This window comes from Excalfactoria chinensis, chromosome Z (genome assembly GCF_039878825.1).
Source record: "Excalfactoria chinensis isolate bCotChi1 chromosome Z, bCotChi1.hap2, whole genome shotgun sequence".
Lineage (NCBI taxonomy): Eukaryota > Metazoa > Chordata > Aves > Galliformes > Phasianidae > Excalfactoria > Excalfactoria chinensis.
This window is the reverse complement of record NC_092857.1, coordinates 46399380-46419640: the sequence shown is the minus strand read 5'-3', so window position 1 is coordinate 46419640 and position 20261 is coordinate 46399380. Positions and strand designations below refer to the sequence as shown.

The following is a 20261-nucleotide window of genomic DNA, read 5'->3' as shown; positions in this document are numbered from 1 at the left end:
ATATAGATCTGTTCACCAAAACACTGTCTGTAACCACCCAACCAGCCCTTTATCCACCAAATATCCAACCTTCAAATCTATATTTCTCTAACTTAGTGATAAGGATGTGGTATGGGACCGTGTCAAAGGACTTGCAAAGGTCCAGGTAGACAACATCGGTTGACCTTCCTTTTTCTACCCATACCATCACTCCATCACAGAATGCCACCAGACTAATCAGGCAAGGAAGTTAGTATCTGATTTCAGTGATGTTGTCTGTATGTCACATGCATAACTCATGTAAGAGTTTAAACTATTTTATCAAGAAATCTCTTCTGGCATGTTAGCTGCTATGAGATTTTCAAGTCAGTTCAAAACAACTGACAGGCCAGTAGCATGTGAATAAAACTCTAATTTAATGCAGGCCATTGTTCTCATATGTAAACTCCTTTGCAGCCCTTATCTTTAAACACAGTCCTGTGTCTTTGTCGGTCACCTGACAAATCCTTGTGAAAGTTACTTCTGTGAAGATGGGCCTTTACTGTTAATGTCTCTTAAGAGAAATGCATCTGCATTTTCCAAATGGTCAATTGATCTATATACAAAATAGACTTGGAAATTTGTTTTATGTTCTCAGAGTACTTGTGCTCATCTGGTGTACTAAATAACGTGAATTATAGTTTCTGTGAGAATAGCCATTACAGGTTTTTTTGCCTGTTTGGTCATTAATACATTGCTCACAGAATGAAAGTGAAACCTCAGTTTTCAGTTTCAGTCACACCATAGCTGTCTTGAAAAAAGACATCACTTTCCTACTATGACATGTTTAATGTTTTAGAAGCTGCATCAATTCTCTTTTCACAGAAGCTCTTGGAGACATCTCTTGTTAGTGCTATGAATAACTTACAATTTTGGAAGAAAAGTTATACAAGCATGGGCTAGCATCTCTGCACTCCTGTCATTTTCAGTTAGCTCAGCAATTGAAATTTAGGGTGAGACTTTATAATACAGTTTGGTTCTTTATGAATGTGCTAGAGCAGGATAGCACACGGTTACTTTCTAGAGAAATGCCAACAATTTCGTTAGTGAAATCTAATGTGGAACAGCTGCTAAATCAGATCTTTCTTTCTTGTATAAAGCCTATTTAAAGATAATTGCAGTTGCTTTTTAAAAATATACATAGATAAGTACTCCAGCTACTTCTGTAGATTAAGTGCAGAATTGTAATAAATATGTATTGTTTATTGCTTAAATTGCACATTCACTTTTCTTTTTTTATTCCATAAGCTTCCTATCTCCTATTTTTCCTTTCTTCCAGAGTTTGCTATTTGCAGATGGAAAATGCAAGTAACAACCAACTTCTTCAGAAAGGAGGATTTTCCTAATAGAAAACTTGACATTTCATTGAAATTATTTCTCATAAAAGTATAATAGTGCACACTTTCATTCCTACTGTTTCTTCCTTAGATCTTAAGGATCAACAATTTCATAGACCCACTGTACCCATAATAGTGTGAAAATAAGAGCATTTACCAAAGTTTTGTAGCTAAGTGAAGTAATTATCTGTCTTCAGTTGAGATATGCTTTGTACAAGCAGTTTTGTTTTGAGGCACAAGTGTTTAGAAGAACAACTTTATCTATTTATTTATTTTTAATTTCTGATATAAAGTTCAGCTTTTGCTCACATTCTGGAATACCTAGCCACCACAGCTATGAGCAGGGTGTCAAGTACCTCAGTGCTAAGCTTTGCAGGGGTATGACAATGTGACACTCTTCTAGCGTAATAAGTTCCTGGCCCTGTATATGTGCTTTGTGGTGTCCCTTGCCTTTTAAAAATTAGGCCCCACAGACATGCACTGTTATTTTCTTTCAGAAGTTACTGAAGCAGATGGAAGATACTGTTATTCATTCTCACGTTTCAGTACAGTATTGGGCACAGAGTGCTTGCAAAGAACCTGAAGACTTACAAACTTATTTCCCCTAGATGTGGCAAACTGAGGCCCATATTTTCTGCAGTCATGGTTTTTCATATATTTTATAGTGGGCATTTCTGAGGAAACGGTTGTTTTCTCTCTGTCCTGCTGGAGTGCTTCTGCATTATAATAAAAAATGTGGGCATTTTTCAAAGCCCTTGTTTATGAATGAAGGGTCAGCGTTTCTGTATCATATGACCTTAATATACTGAAATATACAAGTTCCTTATAACATAATCTTACTGTTTAACACAAAAAGCTGTAGTCACTGATTCATCAGTGACCAGAAGAGGGGTCTTACTTTGCTTTGGCTGAATTTTCTTATCATATATCTTAAGAGGCTTATTCATCTTTCAGTCTTCTAAACCAAGCTCAATATTTACTTTTTGGATATGAAAAGTGAAGGAGATCATTTGGTTTCAAATGAGAGTGTTCTTATGGCTTGGAAATACTGCTGAAATGAGTCAGTGACTGAGACATTCTCAGTCATATAAGTATTCTGTAAAGTGGCTGAGAAGACCCTCTTCTTTGTTTATAAGAATTACTGCCTTATACTTCCAAATAATATGTGGTTTATATGGCTTATGGCTGTGGAGGATTCCAGCTGTGATATGAAAATCTTTTTATGTATGAGCAAAGAGTTCATATGCTTACATGGTTTTAACAGGCAAGTGATTCTTAATTCAGTGGCAAAAGAAATGCTGTGCTATACAGTAACTTGATACTTCTTTATCCTTAGCTGATCCTTTTCTTATTGAGGTGGTTTGCCATAAGTTGATAAGGCTGCCTTGGGAGCACATCATTCTACAATAGTTCAAAGCAGAATATATATTACCTGTATACCAGGGAAGTTGGGCCTTTTTTTATTTGGTTGGATTGGGTTTTATTTTGTTTGTTTGTTTTGGTTGGTTGGTTCGTTGGTTTCTTTCAAGACAGGAAGTAGTAAGCTTCAATATGTTCTAAATTGTTTTGCCACATCCAGAAAAGACTATGTATGCAGTGGTTAAATATATGTAGAAAGATGGTAACACTTAATGGCAGCCTGCTGGCCTTGCCTACTGATAGCTGGGGCAATGTCATGTGCGTACCATGATCATACTCACCATTGATGTCATTAATTTTTTTCATTCTCTTTCACAGCAAGGTCTTCATGCAGAGTTTCTTGAGTTGTCTTTTGAGTCTTCTTCACAAGCAAAAATTTAAATGTGGAACTTAGCAATGGGAGATGATGGGATAATGGGAAAAAAAAGTAAAAACAGTCCTTAATATTGATGTAATTAGCTAAGCTTAGTTGAAAGTGAATGGCAGTTTTTGGAATGTTTCATCTCTTCATTAAGCAGTGATTTCTTTTGCTGAGGTAATTGTACATACTGTTTCAAAATACTGTACATTGAAAAATGTAAAGCAGTCTCATGCAAGCCTTCAGCAGTGTTTCCATGGTGGCTGTTGCACTCTCGGTGTTATTTGTATTTGAATCTTTTCACACTTTCTTTATGGAGTATTCTGCCTAATACATTTTTAATTAACACATTAATGTATTTAATTAATACAATTGAGAGGGTCAGATGAAGGGCTGTTTATATCACTGACACCATTAATCCCACTGGAGATATGAAAGTTCAAAAAGAAGGAGCTGAGAAATAGTAGAGGCTTTATTCCTTCAGAGATTGTTATTTTAGCTAATGTTTTCTAGAAAATAAGCTAAATAAATTGAGTTGCTTCAATAAAGTCAGTGGAAGTTTCAGCTTTGCTTATGGAAAAGCTAAAGTCAGACAAGTGATTCAACTTTCCTTATTTGGAAATAACTATTTAAAATGACTACAGGTAGAAGCATAGCTTTATGGTAATCTGTGTGATGCTTCTGTGACAGGATACATCTTTCTTCAGTGTAAGTTGCTATTCATAATATGCCATCCAGCATGCCATCAAACCAAATTCTGGGTCTAAGACCAGAATTTCTTCTGTCTGCTAAACTGTCTCGTGAAGTAGGTCCTTCCCTTACCTGCTGTCATGCAGATACTGGATGCCAACTGGATGGAAATGTTAAACAGAGAGGAGGTGCCAAGCTATTCTCCTCTGGCCAACAGTTTAGCAGATCCCTGAGAAGGAGATTCATCTGCAACACTGTTGTTTGTCAACTTGTGGGTTTCACTCGTGTTAGTAGGCTAGGTGTTGTTATCCAGAACATCCTAGAACAGTGAATTTCAAAGTTCAGTAATATATTCTGTGGAAAAGTACTTTCAACTGTTTGATCTAGACATACCATCTAGTATCTCCATTGGGTACATAGCTTTTATACTGCAGTCCTTTTGTTTAAGTCATTAAAACTCTCTTTGCCCTCTTTACACACTACGTAAGTTTCAAGTTCATTTTTCAAGCTACTCTGAATTCTTTGCCTTCATCAGAAACTACTTTTTTCTTCTGTTTTGTTGTTGTTGTTTGTGGGTTTTTTTGGAGAATTATTTTGAAAGAATGTAATTAAGACAATGTGCAAGCTCTAGCTTCTTCTTGTACTACATCTTTTCACACTATCTTTTCCCCTATATTACTTCTTCATTTTATGTTTTCAAGTACCATATAAAATGTAAAGCTCTATTAAAACTATTCTCTCAATTTAGTGGCTGTAGAAGGAAAAGAATTTCACTTCCAGGCAAGCGTACACAACTAGATTCACACTGAAAATGACCTACCTCTCTGTGAACAGAGCTTGATGTGTAATCTTTAAGAGCTATTTGGAATTATAAACTTTTGTGTTTCCTCTTATTCAATTCAGATCAGCAAAAACAATTAAAAATTCACTGAAATACACACAGTCTGATTCTGATCTACCAAACTGGGCAACACTATTGACTTTGAAATACAGATACAGCAAGTAAAAGCATTAAATATGCTAAATTATGAGGTAGTTCAATGTAGCCCATCAGTTCAGATTTTCCTTGTTAACGCAGTATAGCCTTGGGAAAGCACATTATATGTTCTAATCCAGTCAGAATTTATCAGTTCCACAGTAGGAGAAAAAATAATTGTCATCGGAATTCTCCATTTAGAGTAATGAAGATTGACAGAAGTTGTTTAATATATGTGTTATTGTGAAATATCATTTATCCACTGTCTTTTAAACAGTTGTCTATATTTTTGATAGCTTATTTGAATTTCATTTTTGTCAGTAGCTGCAAGGAGTCATAACCAGGTAGCAGCATGCTATTCAATTAACATTTCATCTGAAATCGTGCTTTTAATAGTGCATTCCATTTTAATAAATGCAAAGGTATTTTGCTAGGTGTAAATGGAAGTCTGGGCATTTTGACTGCAGATTAAATTATAGGTGACATTTTCAACTGGCAGAAATAAGTTCAGTATTTTTAAAGGCCAAAATACTGTCATTTAATGAGCACATAAGACAAGCATGTTTTTTACCAATGATTATTAGGTTATTATACATATTGATGTATCTTGCACTCATTAGGGCAGACATTTCTTTATTTGGTTTTTGTTTGTTTGTTTTTACAGCTTTCTGCTATAGAAGGAGTTTTGGAGCACATACTAATTTCCTTCAAAATTCCATTCATTTTATCAGATAATAACAAATTACAATAGTATGCAGTTGACACAAGTCTTAAGACCCATGAATCATAGAATCACCAAGGTTGGAAAAGACCTAAAAGATCATTCATTGCAACTGTCCACCTATTACTAATAGCTCCCACTGAACCATGTCCCTCAACACAGCGTCCAATCTTTCCTTGAACACCTAAGAGTACACCTAATTTGTACTGCATGTTACCTGGTCTGTTCCCAGTATCAAGCGATTGATTATAGCAATTGGAGATTTGTGCTGGTGACTGGGGATAATCATTTTGATGGAAAGTTTACTGCCTAATCAAAGAAGGAAGGCTTTATATTATATTCTACTCACATTCTGTTTTTCATTTTCTTTCACTGTCTTTCAATTTCTTTCATGCAAGGTTGAGTTAAACTGTTTCAGCTCAGCTGACGTTAAGAAAAGATGAATGTTTGTAAGGATGTAAAGGCATTGTGAAATGTTATAAAGAAACAGAAATATGCTCAAAAGTAGATTTAGAATCTCCAGATCTCAAGAACTCTGAGAATTTGTTGACTGCAGTGGTAACAAATGCTTAAGTTCTTATTTTCTAATATAATTTTATTGATTCTGATGGAGGTACAGCAAGTACGGAATAGGAACTTCTACATAAAGTTTTCCTACTTCTACTTCCCTGTATGTAGTTGAAAGCCTTCTTGCAGTTCTTGAAATAGCAAGATTTGACCTGCAAATATCTCAGATTATAAAGGTATCTTGAACTACAGATAAGGTATCAGTAGTTTAGCTTGTTGACTCACAGGTAGTTTGTGACCAGTTCTGAACTCTGCATGGAGTACAGGAATTGTTGGATTCCATCTAGTCTCCTACTTTTGCACAAGCTATCTGCATTCACTTCAGCCATGTTTTATTTATTCTATAATGTCAGACAATTGTGTTACCTTCTTGAAAGTAAGTACAATCAGTACCACATATGGACTGTAGAGTAGATAAAAATAGAGTTATTATTAGATTATTAGATTATTAGAGTAGATAAAAATAAGTGTAGAATCATAGAACTATAGAATGTTTGGAATTGGAAAAATCCTTAAAAATCATCCAGTTCTAATCTCCCTGCCATGGACAGAGACATCTTCCACCAGCTCTGCTGCCCAGGGTCCCATCCAGCCTGGCCTTGAGTGCCTCCAGGATTGGGGCATCCACAGTTTCTCTGGGCAGCTGTGCCAGGGCCTCACTGCCCTCTGAGTAAAGAATTTCCTCCTAACATCTAACCTCAGTCTCCCCTTGTTTAGTTTAAAGCATTACCTCCTGTCCTATCACTGTAGGCCCTAGAAAAAAATGTTTCCATATTATTTCTTAATGGATGTCTGTATGTAAAGTGCTGAAAGGCTGTAATGATGTCTCCCCAAAGTCTTCTCTTGTCTAGGCTGAACAAGCCCAGTTTTCTCAACATTTCTTCACAGGGGCTGTGCTTCTGTGGCCCTCCTCTGGACCCAGTCTTGACAGTCCATGTCTTTCTTGTGTTGATCACTCAACCCATTAATTGCACCTCTTTTGCTGCAGCCAAGAATACAGTTTGCTTTTTGTGCTGCAAGCTCACCTTGTCGGTTTAAGTTTAGTACTTCACAGCATGATGCAGTGCAGTGCAGAATACTGCTCCCCCAAGTCCTTCCCGTCAGAACTGCTGTCAGTCCATATTTGTGCTTTGGATTGCCCCAGTTCATGTGCAGGACCTTGCACTTGGCTATGTTGAACTTCAGGATGTTTATCTGGGCACACCTCTCAAACCTGCTCTAGATGGCATCCCTTTCGGCCAGTATTTCAACTGCACCACCAGTTTGGCTTTGTCTCTGAACACTTTCTCATGATTTACATGATTTATTTTCTAGTATTTGTATGAGAAGATTTTAATGTACTTCTTTTTTTTATCTTTACAGCTACTGGCTGACAAACAAAGTGCACATCAAACGACCCAGCACTGGTCTCCTCATGTACACACTTGCCACCAGATTCTGTGATGAAATTCACCTGTATGGATTTTGGCCATTCCCAAAGGATTTACATGGAAAACCAGTCAAATATCATTATTATGATGATCTGAAGTATCGGTACTTTTCTAATGCCAGCCCACACAGGATGCCATTAGAGTTTAAAACATTATATGTACTACATAACAGAGGAGCACTTAAGTTAACAACAGGGAAATGTGTACAGCAATAAAGCACATGTAAAGTACAGTAAGAAGTACAGAATATGCTCTTCATCATAAAGATGCTGTGGAATGGCAGTGGGATCCCAGTGAGGATATATTTCAATACCCTTTCAGCCATTGAAAAAAAGAATTTTATCAGAAGTACATAACCAGCTGTTATACCTGCAAAGTGCTATAAAACTAAGCTATCTTGACTGCAAGGGTTCAAGTAAGTGCCACTTTCACTAAGAACAAAGTTTGAATGTATACTCAGTAGTGTTTACAGTATCCAATGATACATTCATCATGAATTAAAGAAGAAAAATATAGCCTGCTTACTGCTGACTTACCACTGTGGTCAGAGAGAAAACATCACCTGGAGACAATGTATTTTCTTCTGTAAAGAAACTAAGCTTTGGCAGGAAAAATATATATATATATATCATGATGGAATTGAGTAGAGAAGGTGAAATCCATAAGGTCAAACAAGTAAATGCATTCAGTCAGGGGACTGTTTCTGATTCTGTATTATAACCAGAGCTTTTGTTGCTGTTTTTCTTATGGCTGTTGGTTGGGTTTTGTTGCTTTTGAGTATTTGAGTCCTTAAAGGATTCTGAGGATGTAATGAGTAATTAAAAATAAATATTTTATGGAATTCTCTTAGGGGAAAAAAAAAAATAAAAAAAAAAACTACAAAAAATAAACACAAAAAACCAAAAGGGTAGGAGGGTGGAGGGAAACATAAAATACTTTGTCAGTTGTTATTGTGTTGTAACCTACTGTCACACAACTATTAACCTCCCAATTGTTTTTCTAGCTACAGTTGTTGATACATGGAAGCACTCAGAGATAGGTCATTTTGAGCCATTTTTTCAAGAGTGTTGCTGTTGTGTTTGGATTTGAAGACATTTACAAAAAGGTGCCCTTATTTTTGGTACCAAAGATTACTCTTACAGTGTGTATACACCTTTTTCCTTGAAGAAGTAGATTTAGTATGATGTTTCTTTGCTGCTGAGGGAACCATGTTTAAGTTTTTGAACTAAACATCTCAAAAGTGAAAACTCTGTACTTTGCCTATATTATTTCATTCTTCAGAAAAATCTGCAAGAGTAAAGAAATTATTTCATACATTCAAATATATATGTGATTTTTATTCCTAATTGAATGGAAAACACAAAGTCTAAAACTCAGGTGATGTAGTGGAATTTGGTTCAAGATGAAATCCAATTAAATGGAAAACAGATGAACTTAGATCAAAGAGTTCTTTTAAAACTTACATTTCTAATGGTGTTGGATGATAACTCCGTCTAATATACCTCTTTTCTATCAGCTTGATGTTCTGATGTGTAATTCTCTGAAATACCACAGAGCTGCATTATTTTACACTGATTGTTCCGAGCATCAACTTTGTTTATCCATGAAACTGAGAATTCTTTACCTCTCTTCTTTCAGAAATAAATGAAGAAGATATAGGAGGGCAAGGGAGGGTCAGTACATAATATAATAATATACAGTACCCGTGTGCATATAGTATGTTTTAGCTTTTCAGGAGCAGGTGAAGTGAAAACACTGTGGTTCCACTCTTTTCATGTAAGGCTAGACTAAGGAGATGACATGCAGATACCAGGAGTATTTTCTTGTTATGTTTTCAGCTCTAGGTTAGATTTTCATCTCCGGTGATGTTTAGTAGATCTTAGTTTGAGCAGTTAATACATAGCAAGGCACTAACAAATATTACTGATTATAAACACCACTTGTTAACTACTTTTCCTTTTGTGTTTACATGTATTTCATCACACGTGGCTAGAGGTCTCTGATTGTGTAAGTTTAGTAGGTTAAATCTCTGCCTTGCAGACAGTTTTGCCAAAAGTTGATGGGAAACAAAAAAGATTATACTTTATCCACTACACAATAGGATCTTTTCTTATTCATCAGGAAAATTTACTTCAGCTGCATACAAAAGGTGTAGGATAAAGTCCTAACGTGAACACCACTGAAACGAAGGCATCACTAGGAACTAAATAGCAATATGGGGTGGAATGTTTAATTGGTCGTTGATCAGCCACAGAGAGTTCTATGTACACTGTGAAAACTTGTAGCTTAGGATATTTCCTTGGAAGAGGGTAGAAGGCATATTCCTATTATTTCCTAACTGCAAGTGTCAGATTTCTAAAATGCATTTCATACATATTGATTGATTTTCCCTTGGTGAATTCACAGATGCCAGTCTAACAGAAGCTCAGAAGAGCACCTTAGTGAGCTTTATCTGGGAATGTTTTTTCTTCAAAGTGGTGTCAGGCTATCAACAAAAAGAGAATTCAAGTAAACTAAAATACAAACTGTGCTGCAAGCTGTCCATTTTGAGGTAGTTTGTGACAGTGGGTTACCAGTTGCTCTAGTTTAATATGAGTTGCGATGTGCCCTGGAGTTTCCTGGTTGGTTTAATGGCCTTGGTTGTTAGCCCTGTTACTGCTAGGGAGCCATAGCAATGGATTCATTGCAAATATCCTTTATCACCTTTCCTTTAGACCTGCCTCCGTATTGCTGTGGGATCTCTATACATGTCTCCCCAGGCATCCCATGGTTCCAGGTCCCCTGTATGATTTTTTCCCTACAGTTGACCTACTGGAGAAGCAAAGGTACCCCAAAGGCTTAGCAGCTGTATAGGGACTTTGCAGTGGAATATATTTCATCTAGTGGTTCTTCTCAGTGCAGCAGTGAACAGCTCAAACCTCCATACTTGCCTGGGATCGTTTCTGTTTTTTTTATAAATGATCGTACCTCCTGTGTTGCCTGTCAGATAACAGGCTTTATTAAAATTACTACTTTTATCATCCAACACTATCCACAACTAATATGGAGTAGATAGGATAAGAAGAAAGATCCCTAATATTGTGATGAGATCTGCCCCATTGAGGATCAACTGTAGAATATTCACTGACTGAGTGTTCCTCAAATTTATCCTCCCTTAGGCCATGGTAATTAATTACCAGCCATGTTTTCTAAATACATGTTAAAAATAAGAGCCAAGAGCTACATCTGGACAGCCATGAATATTTTTCCAGTTCTCATTGCAGCTCTACATTAAAGAACTCAGTTTCATACATATAAATTTATTATAAATGGTTTAACATCATGTATATTAATGTTTCTGTGGCAGAGAGTCTTTCATATTTCATAAAGATAATAGATAAGTACCTTTGATTGTTAAGTATTCAGCTTTGGGAAAATTCTCCCACAGCTCTGAGCCACTCTCCACTGAACCTTTCAGAGTTTATTTTGTTTACATAATCTGATGTCTAGTAAAAACTGTATCACTGTTTTGTTAAACAATAAAATCAGTACATGACTGAGGTCAGCACCTTTTTTTTTTTTTTTCTTTTAACTTCATTTTTTTTTTTTTCCAATTGATTGCAATTTGAAGAAAAATAGGTGTGGGTTCAGAACATTTTATTAGTGTTTGATCTGGAAAAGTGCTGTGCACTCTTTACAGTGACTATCCTGGAGAGATGTGTCCAGGATTTAGATGGGGATCTAGATTAGCATATTTCAGGATATTAATCTGAAATTGCACGTTATTTATTTTTAAGAGCACTGTTATTTGTGTTGGGAAAAGCACAATTGTTCTAAATGTAGATAAAATAAAGGAAGAGTGTTTACAGGGAGTATCATTCCTGCACAGTACTACTGCTACTGAGCATATGTAACACAATTTCTGTGGTCTGAAGTATTGATATGTATTCTGTCAGAATTGTCATGTTTGACACTTTAATATTATTCCAAGTATGGCTATTGGGGATTGTTTTCTTATTTGTACAACTGTAAAATAAAGAATTTTTTTTCATTTTTCTGCTATATTCTACTTCATATTCCTTTGTAATACAGTATTGATAGTTATTTTTCACGTACGTGCAAGTTATGAAGATATGTGGGTGAGTGTCTGCTCCTTTAAGGGTGTCTGACTGAGGACTTTCTCAGCACAAAAGGGGATACTAAGACAAGGTGGAAGCCATAAAAAGAATACACACAGACACAAACCGAAACAACAGATGGTAACAGAGTCAGTAGCTGGTCAGTCACGCTGCTTGTTAATGCAGAGTGTGAGAATCTCTCTTCCAGTACCATTATCTGATTGAGGACCTTGTCAAGTGGGATACTAGGGGAATGGAGGAAGCAATAAAATACGTAGAGGCACAAACCTGGTAGACAAGTGTAACAGAGACCAGAGCAAGAAAACAGCTTGGTAACTCACGTTAATTAATGGACTGACAAGAAACTGCACACAAAGTGGGACTTTGCTGCTGATAAGGATGCGGACGTGAGGGTCTGGGATGTCAGGGGGAGTCAGTGGGACTGTGTCAGCTGATAAGGTGACGTGTAAGGGAAGGGAAAAGGTGTCAGAAAAATGGGGAACAGACAGAAGAGGTAGGTAGGAAAGGAGCCGGTGAGTAGTTGCCAGTCAGCACATTTGTCTGACTGAGGTCTGCACCTGGTCACCACAGCCTGTCCTGTCTCTATTAAATCCTCTCTCAGTCATCTCTCTGTGTGATCTCAGTCTCTGTTTCACATGCTGGATTGTCAGGGTCTGGGTGCTGGCTCCTGGGGAAGGGGTGAATGGACTGGGTGTCAGGGCCCAGTGTCAAACTGGGGGCATCAGACATCTGGCTGTGCACAGGCAGGTGAGAGGCCCAGGGTGTGGGCAGAGGGGCTGTTCTGTGCTGTGCTGGGAGTGGTGGGTGTGTGAGTGCCAGTGTTGTCCCACAGATGTTGCATGCAGGCCTGCAGCAGGGCCTGCTGGCTCTTCACCCCTCCAGGGTGTGGGGTCCTCTGTGTGGGGCTGCTGTGGGCAGCATCTGGACTGGGGCCTGCTGTGTAGCAGCCATGCTGCAGCAGCTGAGCCAGAGCAGGTGGAGGACGCTGCCACGCACCTTGAATCACGTAGCAATAAGTGCAGTAAATTACTTGCACCCTGTATTATCTGAACCTTGTCACAGCTTAAAATGAGAAAGTGGGGTCATGGTTTATACTTGGTATCCATCTGCCAGCATCCCTGGTCTGATGTTGATCATTGCTGCCAGCAGCCCAATTCAGTGGTTCCAGGCCTGGTCACCAGCTCTCCCCATGTGTGTGATAAAAAATCTGGCACAGTTAGACTGCTTTGGGATAAGACAATCCAGGTATATTCATGGATTTGCTTTATAGCCAAATTCTGTAACTTAATGCAGGGATGAAGTACACAGAAAGCAGCTGGACTGCAAAGCTTCGGGACCCGGACAGTTTGTTTTTAAAGGCTTAAAGTGGGAAAAAAATGAATACTGTCAGGCCTGTTGCTTCTGGGTGCTGCAGCATAGGTGGATTTACCATCTTGCAGGAGCAACCAGTCCCTTCAACCCCAGTGAGACAGTTTCAGAATGGGACTTCCAAAATCCGGAAGAGGAAAAGTGGTTTCCAGCACCGTAATGAGGGGTTGGCAACCCTGTGCTGGAGAAACAACACAAAGATTTGGGGGATTAACAGCTCAAAGTGTGGACAGAGGCTTAGCAATGGCTACTGATTATAGGATAAGAGAAGCTGTTAAAAGCAGGGGATTGCTTCATGCAGATGAGCCTGTGTTCTGACAGGCACATTGTGGAGCCCATTGGCCACAACAGTGCAAAGTGAGTAGGAAGGACTGTTGCATCAGCATGCACAAGTTGTTCTCACACATTCTCATACTTTAAAACTCTCAAGCACTCAACACCAGTCTGTGATACATAAGAAGCCTGTTCTGCTGCCACACATACACTAGGGCTCTGGCTACAGCTTCAAACCCTGCCCTGGATCCCAACCATGCTTAGCAACAGGACCAAAAGATTGATCAATCTTTTCAACACTCCCATCAGAGTTCTTAAATTCTGTAATTGGTAGACATACGGACATATTCAAGGCATAAATTTAGGTTTCAGTTGGTTGACTCCAAATCTTCTTTCACAAGTCTCCATGCCCTTTTCCTTTGGAGGCTGCTGCAGGACACACTTTCAGAAGCATTTAGAAAACACAATGTCATCTTTGGCAGTTTTCTCTGGACCCGGGGAAATTTAGAGGAACAGAAGCAACAAGAGGTGCCATTGTGCCAACTGCGGGCACACATGCAGTATGCAAGTGTGAGATATAGAGGTGTAGAAGAAAGGTAGTCAGTGGGCAGCACACAGTGGTTCTGACAAGCCAAAGGTACTCTGACTAGGGCTGTTAAAATTGGCTGGACACCCCAAGATGGGCAGGCCATGAGCTGAAGAGCCTTGACCTCTTAGAGTCATCCAGAGAGACTGCTCCACCTGCAGCAATTAGTCTCCAGCTGGGGTAGGAGGCAAAGAGACTGTGCCTCCGGTGGCGCAGTGGTATAAGTTGCTGCTTGCAACACCAGAGGCCTGGGGTTCGAATCCCCCCTGTGGCGTAAGTGGCAGAAATGCTGCTCTGCTACACAGAGGGCTCGAATCCCGGGAGTTGTACTCGATGATCTCTAAGGTCCCTTCCAACTCGCACGATACTATGATACTGTGTGTGATACTGCTACCCACCTGAGGGCAGTAAGTGGGCCCCATGGGCATCCCACCCAGAATGTGGCATTTTTTCTTTCACACTTGAATGGGATTCTTCTCAGCACATGAGTGTTCTCATATGGTGAGGGACAACAGGAGCTGCTAGATTTAGCAACAAAAGCTGCAGCTGGGCTCTGAACAGAACACCCTTTTAGGGAGGTTTCACATTTCATTTTCCTCTAGGTACTCTTTTTTTATGTTTTGTTTTCAATTTTCCTTCCATTTTGTGTGGGAAAGATGAAGCTAACCCCAGCCATAGACCTAATTATGCCAAAATTCAACCTGAATTGCTTTTGTAAATGTTGCCACTTATCCTCTACTGCATCAAAGCACTCCACCAAATATTTCACTGCAGGAATTTCTTTTGTAAGTAAAACAGGACAAACAAGTAGTCAGTCTCTCACCTGATCCATCAGATTCTGAAATATCTTCTTGGAAACTGATGAACTAAATGAAGAAGTAGGTGGATTTCTCAAATTGCAGTTTCTAGGCGTTGGTGCAATTGGGAATCTAATTGCTGCTTTCTATACTGGCAGTGCTTTCTCTTCCTGAACTTGACTGTGTGTAAATGGATTTACAACAGTTGTTACTGGGTTGCACCCACTTAGCTCTTCAAAATCTCCAGACTTCCAAATTCCACAAATTGCGGATATTTAACGTGCTTCACCATGATCTTTGTCTCCAGACTGAAACTCACAGCTCCACTTTAATTCCCCCTTTTCTGCAGTGTGCTGAACCAGTCCTGGTCACACAGGCTTTTCTCACAGGGCAAGTTCTCCAGTGTCTCAGTAGTCTACAATGAGCCCCTCTGACTTGCTGGTGTCACTCTTGACTGTGGCCCCAGAAAGGAGGCAGTCCATCGTGACACACCAGCCACAGGATGCTTTTTACCATGTTTTGTCTATGCTTATGATGTAGCTCTAAGACCAAGCTCAGAGTTCTAGCTCCTCTTCCTTCTTCCTCACGAGTGAGAATGAGGAGGGACAGCAGGTAGCACTGCTCACAATGACTTTGCCCTTGCTGTCTTTATTCTTGCTGCCTTCTCTGCTGCTGTGCCCACTGCATCCCGATGTGCCTGTGGGGTCCTGTGGTACATGGGGCTGTCTCACAGGAGCAGGACATGGCAATCCTACCTTTTTGTAGGCAGGGCTGAGCTGTTCATGTTGTCACTTTATTCCCCATGTGACAGGCACTACTACTTTGCTCCCCCAAAAGTATTCACTGCCCAGCTCCTGGCCTGCACCACTGTGGCTGCTCCCAGGGAATTGCTTCCAGTCTAAGGGACCATAAAGCCAGCCCTTGTACATCTCCATCTCCCCAGACCTGGCCACCTCTTCACCTTACTCTCTGCCTCCAAGGCTCAGCCTCTTCTCCCAAGCCAATTTGTAGTGCTAGTTGTAATTAGGTTATTGAAAAAGTAGTCTCACAGATGTGTTTGCCTTTGCCTGAGGCAGGAATAATCCAGACTGTCTTTCCCAGAATGCTTTTTGTATTCACTACAGGGACTATATTCTATTTTTCAGTATGTAACGGTTTTGACTGAGCAGGGTCCAATCAATTGCCAGATCCTCATTAGGATTAAATGTCCCCAGCAACCATTCTTCTCTTTCCTTTACAGTCATTTATACTTTTTTATTTCTCTACAGGCTGATTGATTCATGACAGGGAAATCTGATATATCTACTCAGTGCCATTCTCCTTAGACCAGGTGTCTTTGAGGTTGTTTTGGAAATGAATCCTGTGCCTGACTCAGTTCTTTCTGGAGTGCAATGTTACCATAAGACTTGCCCTTTATTCCCTAGGATAGTGTTCCACTGTGCAGTGGCATGGATTATGGGCAACATTACAAGCCATCCGGTAGTTACTTATGTTATTGTAGCACATGGACAGGTGAGTGTGGGACAGCAATTAGGCCTTGCTGCAATGAAGGCTAATACTATTCTGGGCCGGTCAAGTAGGTCAAGTGCTTGTCAGCAGGTCAAGGGAATAGCTTGTTTCTGTCTTTTGGGGAGACTTGCTCAGGTTTGCCAAGAGAGGGCAGTAGCCATGACTCCAGGTCTCCTGGCACCATCGTGTGCCCCAGTGACTGGGCAGGAGAGGCCTGTGACACAGCAGCTGAAGGAGGTGTCCATGCTCCCAGCATCTCTTAACAGTAACGTAATTTATTACAAAATGTTAAAAGCAAAACAATCCCATGAGAACTAAAATTAACCTCTGTACATAACTAAAAATGTAAAAGAAAATGAAAAATGGTTTGTAGAAATCATATAAGATGTTGCACAAACCCTACACTAGGTTTTAAAGCTTCTTGAATCAACCAATGACAAACTTCCATACCTTCACCAACTATCTTTCAGAAGAAAATATACAACTCTACTGGGAAAAACAAAAACAAAAACAAAAACAAAACAAAACAAAACCTGGATGATGATTATGATGATTCATGAAATTAATATTTTCATTCTATAATGGCAAATTCAGCCTTCAGACTCCATTGGAGTTCATGTTTATCTGAGAATGGTATGAAAATCAGTATTTTCATGAGCTAAGTTCTTTGCCATAGCACAGATGCAAGAGGCCATATTTTGCTGAATCATGTTTATAACTGTGTACTACTGATTGGATTAATTTAATTAATTTACATGAGTGTATTTATTGGATAAGTGCTGTCTTTTGATTACCTACTACAGCAAAAATTTAAGCGTATAACTGATAATCGGTAACCATGACCATAAAAAATTCTTGAAGTGTAGTCAAGATCTGCTTACAGCAGCATCAGAGGCTCTGAAGTGTGTCCAGAGAAGGGCAATGAAGTTGTTAAGGGTCTGGAGCAGAAGTCTTATGGTGAACAGTTGAAGGAACTGGGATTGTTCAGTCTAGAGAAGAGAAGGCTCAGGGAAGACCTTGTTGCTCCCTACAGTGTCCTGAAAGGACGTTCTGGTGAGATGGGAGTTGGCCTGTTCTCACAGATAACAGTAATAGGATGAGATAGAACAGCATCAAATTACACCAGGGGAGTTTCAGGTTGGATATTGCAAAAACATTTGTTTTTGAAAGAGTGATAAGGTGTTAGAACAGTCTTCCCAAGGAGGAGGTGGAGTCACTGTGCTTGGTGGTTTTCAAGGAAAGTGTAGATGTGGCACTGATGAACATGGTCTAGAGTGGTCACAGACATGGGTTAATGATTGGACTAGATGATCTTATTGGTCTTTCCAACCTTAATGGTTCTATGATTCTTTTCAGATGCCCTTTCTCTTGTAGTCTTTAACAGTGGCCTGGCAAGTCTGAACTTTCTGTAATTGGTTTAAGCTTTCTTAACCTCTTTATGTCTTTTCTGTGCCAAAACAAATACATAATTCAAGAAGATGTTCCCACCATTTTCTCATAGAAAAACTTGAAAGATATGTGACCTGTGTTTACTGTGGCTGACCAGTATCTGAGAGTTACTCAGATAGTGTGCAGATGTGCAGATTGACATAGTAGTATCCTATGGGCATTCCCAGAAATCTTCCTGCCATTCTGTTAATATGCTAGGATGTTATCCAGGATTAAAGCCCTAGATCAATGCAAAGGTGAGAAATAATTAGTTCCAGAGTCAGGCTGGGCATGGGGGAGCAGCCAGAATCCCAACTAGCTGAAAATACATGCTGTGCATTGAAATAATCTTGAAATAATTGCCATCATTTATATCTCACAAATGCAAACTTTTGTGCTTTTTTTAAGCTGGCCTTTCTTTGTTTCAAGTTGTTGAGCAGTCAGTCAGTTTATGAATCCCAGCAAAGCAAAATCAAACTCACAAAATGTTGTACCAAAACAGAAAGGCGGAAAACAGAAAGTGTGCTGTTTCCCGGGATGGTAGAAAATAGGCAGGTGCAGGCTGTGTTTTCACTGGTGCCCACCTCTTTTCAGATAGTACCAAAAAAAAAAAAAAAAAAAAAAGGTGCTGCCCAGGTTTCTGCCCAGGTAATGTTTCTCAGCCTTTATTCTGTTCCTTACTACTTCATAAATATTGTTCTTAGGTGCTTTTGTTTAGATGCTGACAGCTGCTGTTAAATTCAACTCAACTGCTTTCCTTTGCTATCAAGTTTTTCAGACTCAGCTTCATGGCTTAGCAGCTGTTCTGACGCTTTCATAACCTTACGTCCATCAATTGCTTTCCTAGGCTAACAGAAAGCACCTCTAGGTCCAAAAACTTCAAGTGATGCCTAAGCTGATGATAATTCTCACATTTTCTTTCACAGTTCTCACAGTTCTCTTTCACAACTCCCTGATAAAAGACAAAAACTGTCAGAGCAAAGGTTAATAACATTATAGTAGCAACAACAACAACAAAAAAAAAAACCAACCAACGAACCAATCTCAGGAACCAAGTAACAAAATAAGAGTAGATGACTTCAGCTCTCCTCCTCCTCCACTCCTGACAAATCCACAGGATTCACTCTTTCCTCTCCAGGGTTGCCCATTTGCTCTCCAAATTCTCTGATCATACTCCTGCTGCACCTTTGGCAAGTGCAAGCTGACTTCTTAATCTATATGCAAAGAGAATATTTGAAGTATTATCTTCATAATAAGCAGTGTTATGTAGTGATACAACCACATGGCAGAAAAACAAACTACTGTTGTATGGTACCATTTTTGGATTCACTGCTTATTTTTCAAAGAATGATGAAGTAGCCTGGATTCTGCATCATGGTAATGTTCTCTGACCTGCTTCTACAGGATGGAGAAGAGTGTTCTGTAATATACAAACAGCAGTGAGTACTATGATAGCTCCAACTCTCTTCATCAAACAAGAATGTCTGAAGCCCTATTTTTACGTCAAATGATGTCCTGAAATAACCTCAGATCCTCCTGTGCCAGCTGTATCACTGCTTGTCCACCTTTCATCCTTTCTAGTGTCTTTCAGAGTCCCCTCACTGAGCTGCTTGCCTTTTCAATAATCACACCAATATCCACCACTGCAGCGTGAGGCAGAGGATCTATTTCCTGAAGGCAGGAGAAACTCACAACTCAGACAGCCAAAGGTGCCTGTAATGCCTGTTTGCAGCTTTGCGAGGACTGATAAATTTCTCCTAATAAATCTGTACCCCAATTAGGGATCAGGCTGATACAGCTGGGGAATTATAGTGTAACTTGTCTTCCCTATAGTAGCAAAATAAGTATGTTTAGTCCTTCATCATTTTCTTTGCCCCGTGCTGGACTCTCCAGGTAAGTTACTAGGATGAACTGACAGACAGGCAGTTCTGTCATACAAGTTATCACTGATTTAGGAAATTGGAAGTGAGCTGTAGGCAAGGACAAAGCTATGTGGCTTTATCAGTTGTAAAAGAATAGCAAGTGAATAGGAGTACACTCCATATTCTCTCTATTACATTTATTAGTATTTTGTTATTGGGAACATATGAAGAAGTTTGGAAACAATATGATAATTCCTAATAAGAAAATTCTTAGATCCTTGGGATTCCCTAGAATGAGATTATGGTTTTACAGTCACAATGCATCCAGCTCATCTTTAGCTGACTATATTGAAGGCACAGGTACAGGTTACTTCCTTTATTTGAATGGTGTCAATTAATAAAAAAAAAAATATTATGTAGGTTGCTCCAAAGTTATTTCTCTGGTTTATTTCCATCCAAACTGCAGCAGATACAAAGAGCAACAGATAACACCATTTCATAGAAGTATTTTCTTCCTCAAAGTGTTCTTGCTTCCTTGGTTTTTTGATATTTTTTTAAAAAAACTTATAATGCCATATGTGTACCCACCATCACCAAGAGGAAAATCAGAAGAAATCTGGCCAACTGGGGACACACTTGTGTGCATGCAACCTTTTCTCACTGTAGTCACTACATTTTCACCACATCATTCAGGGAGGTTCTCAGTTCCACCTTGCTAGAGGAAAGAGATCAGTAAAAAGAAAAGTAACCTGAAGGCAAGAAGGCTCAGTTCCTATACAGTTTCCTATTTCTAGATCAAATCCT

General features: G+C 39.2%; 1 protein-coding gene across 1 annotated transcript in view; it reads left to right on the top strand.

The window, feature by feature from the left end:
• The window catches only part of ST8SIA4 (ST8 alpha-N-acetyl-neuraminide alpha-2,8-sialyltransferase 4), a 48695-nt gene extending 40326 nt beyond the window's left edge, over window positions 1–8369 (top strand). Inside the window, exon 5 of the mRNA XM_072359888.1 lies at window positions 7449–8369. Within this exon, the coding sequence (XP_072215989.1) occupies window positions 7449–7731 (283 nt within the window). The 3' untranslated portion in view covers window positions 7732–8369. The remainder of the gene's footprint in view (window positions 1–7448) is intronic.
• Window positions 8370–20261: the final 11892 nt, after the last annotated feature.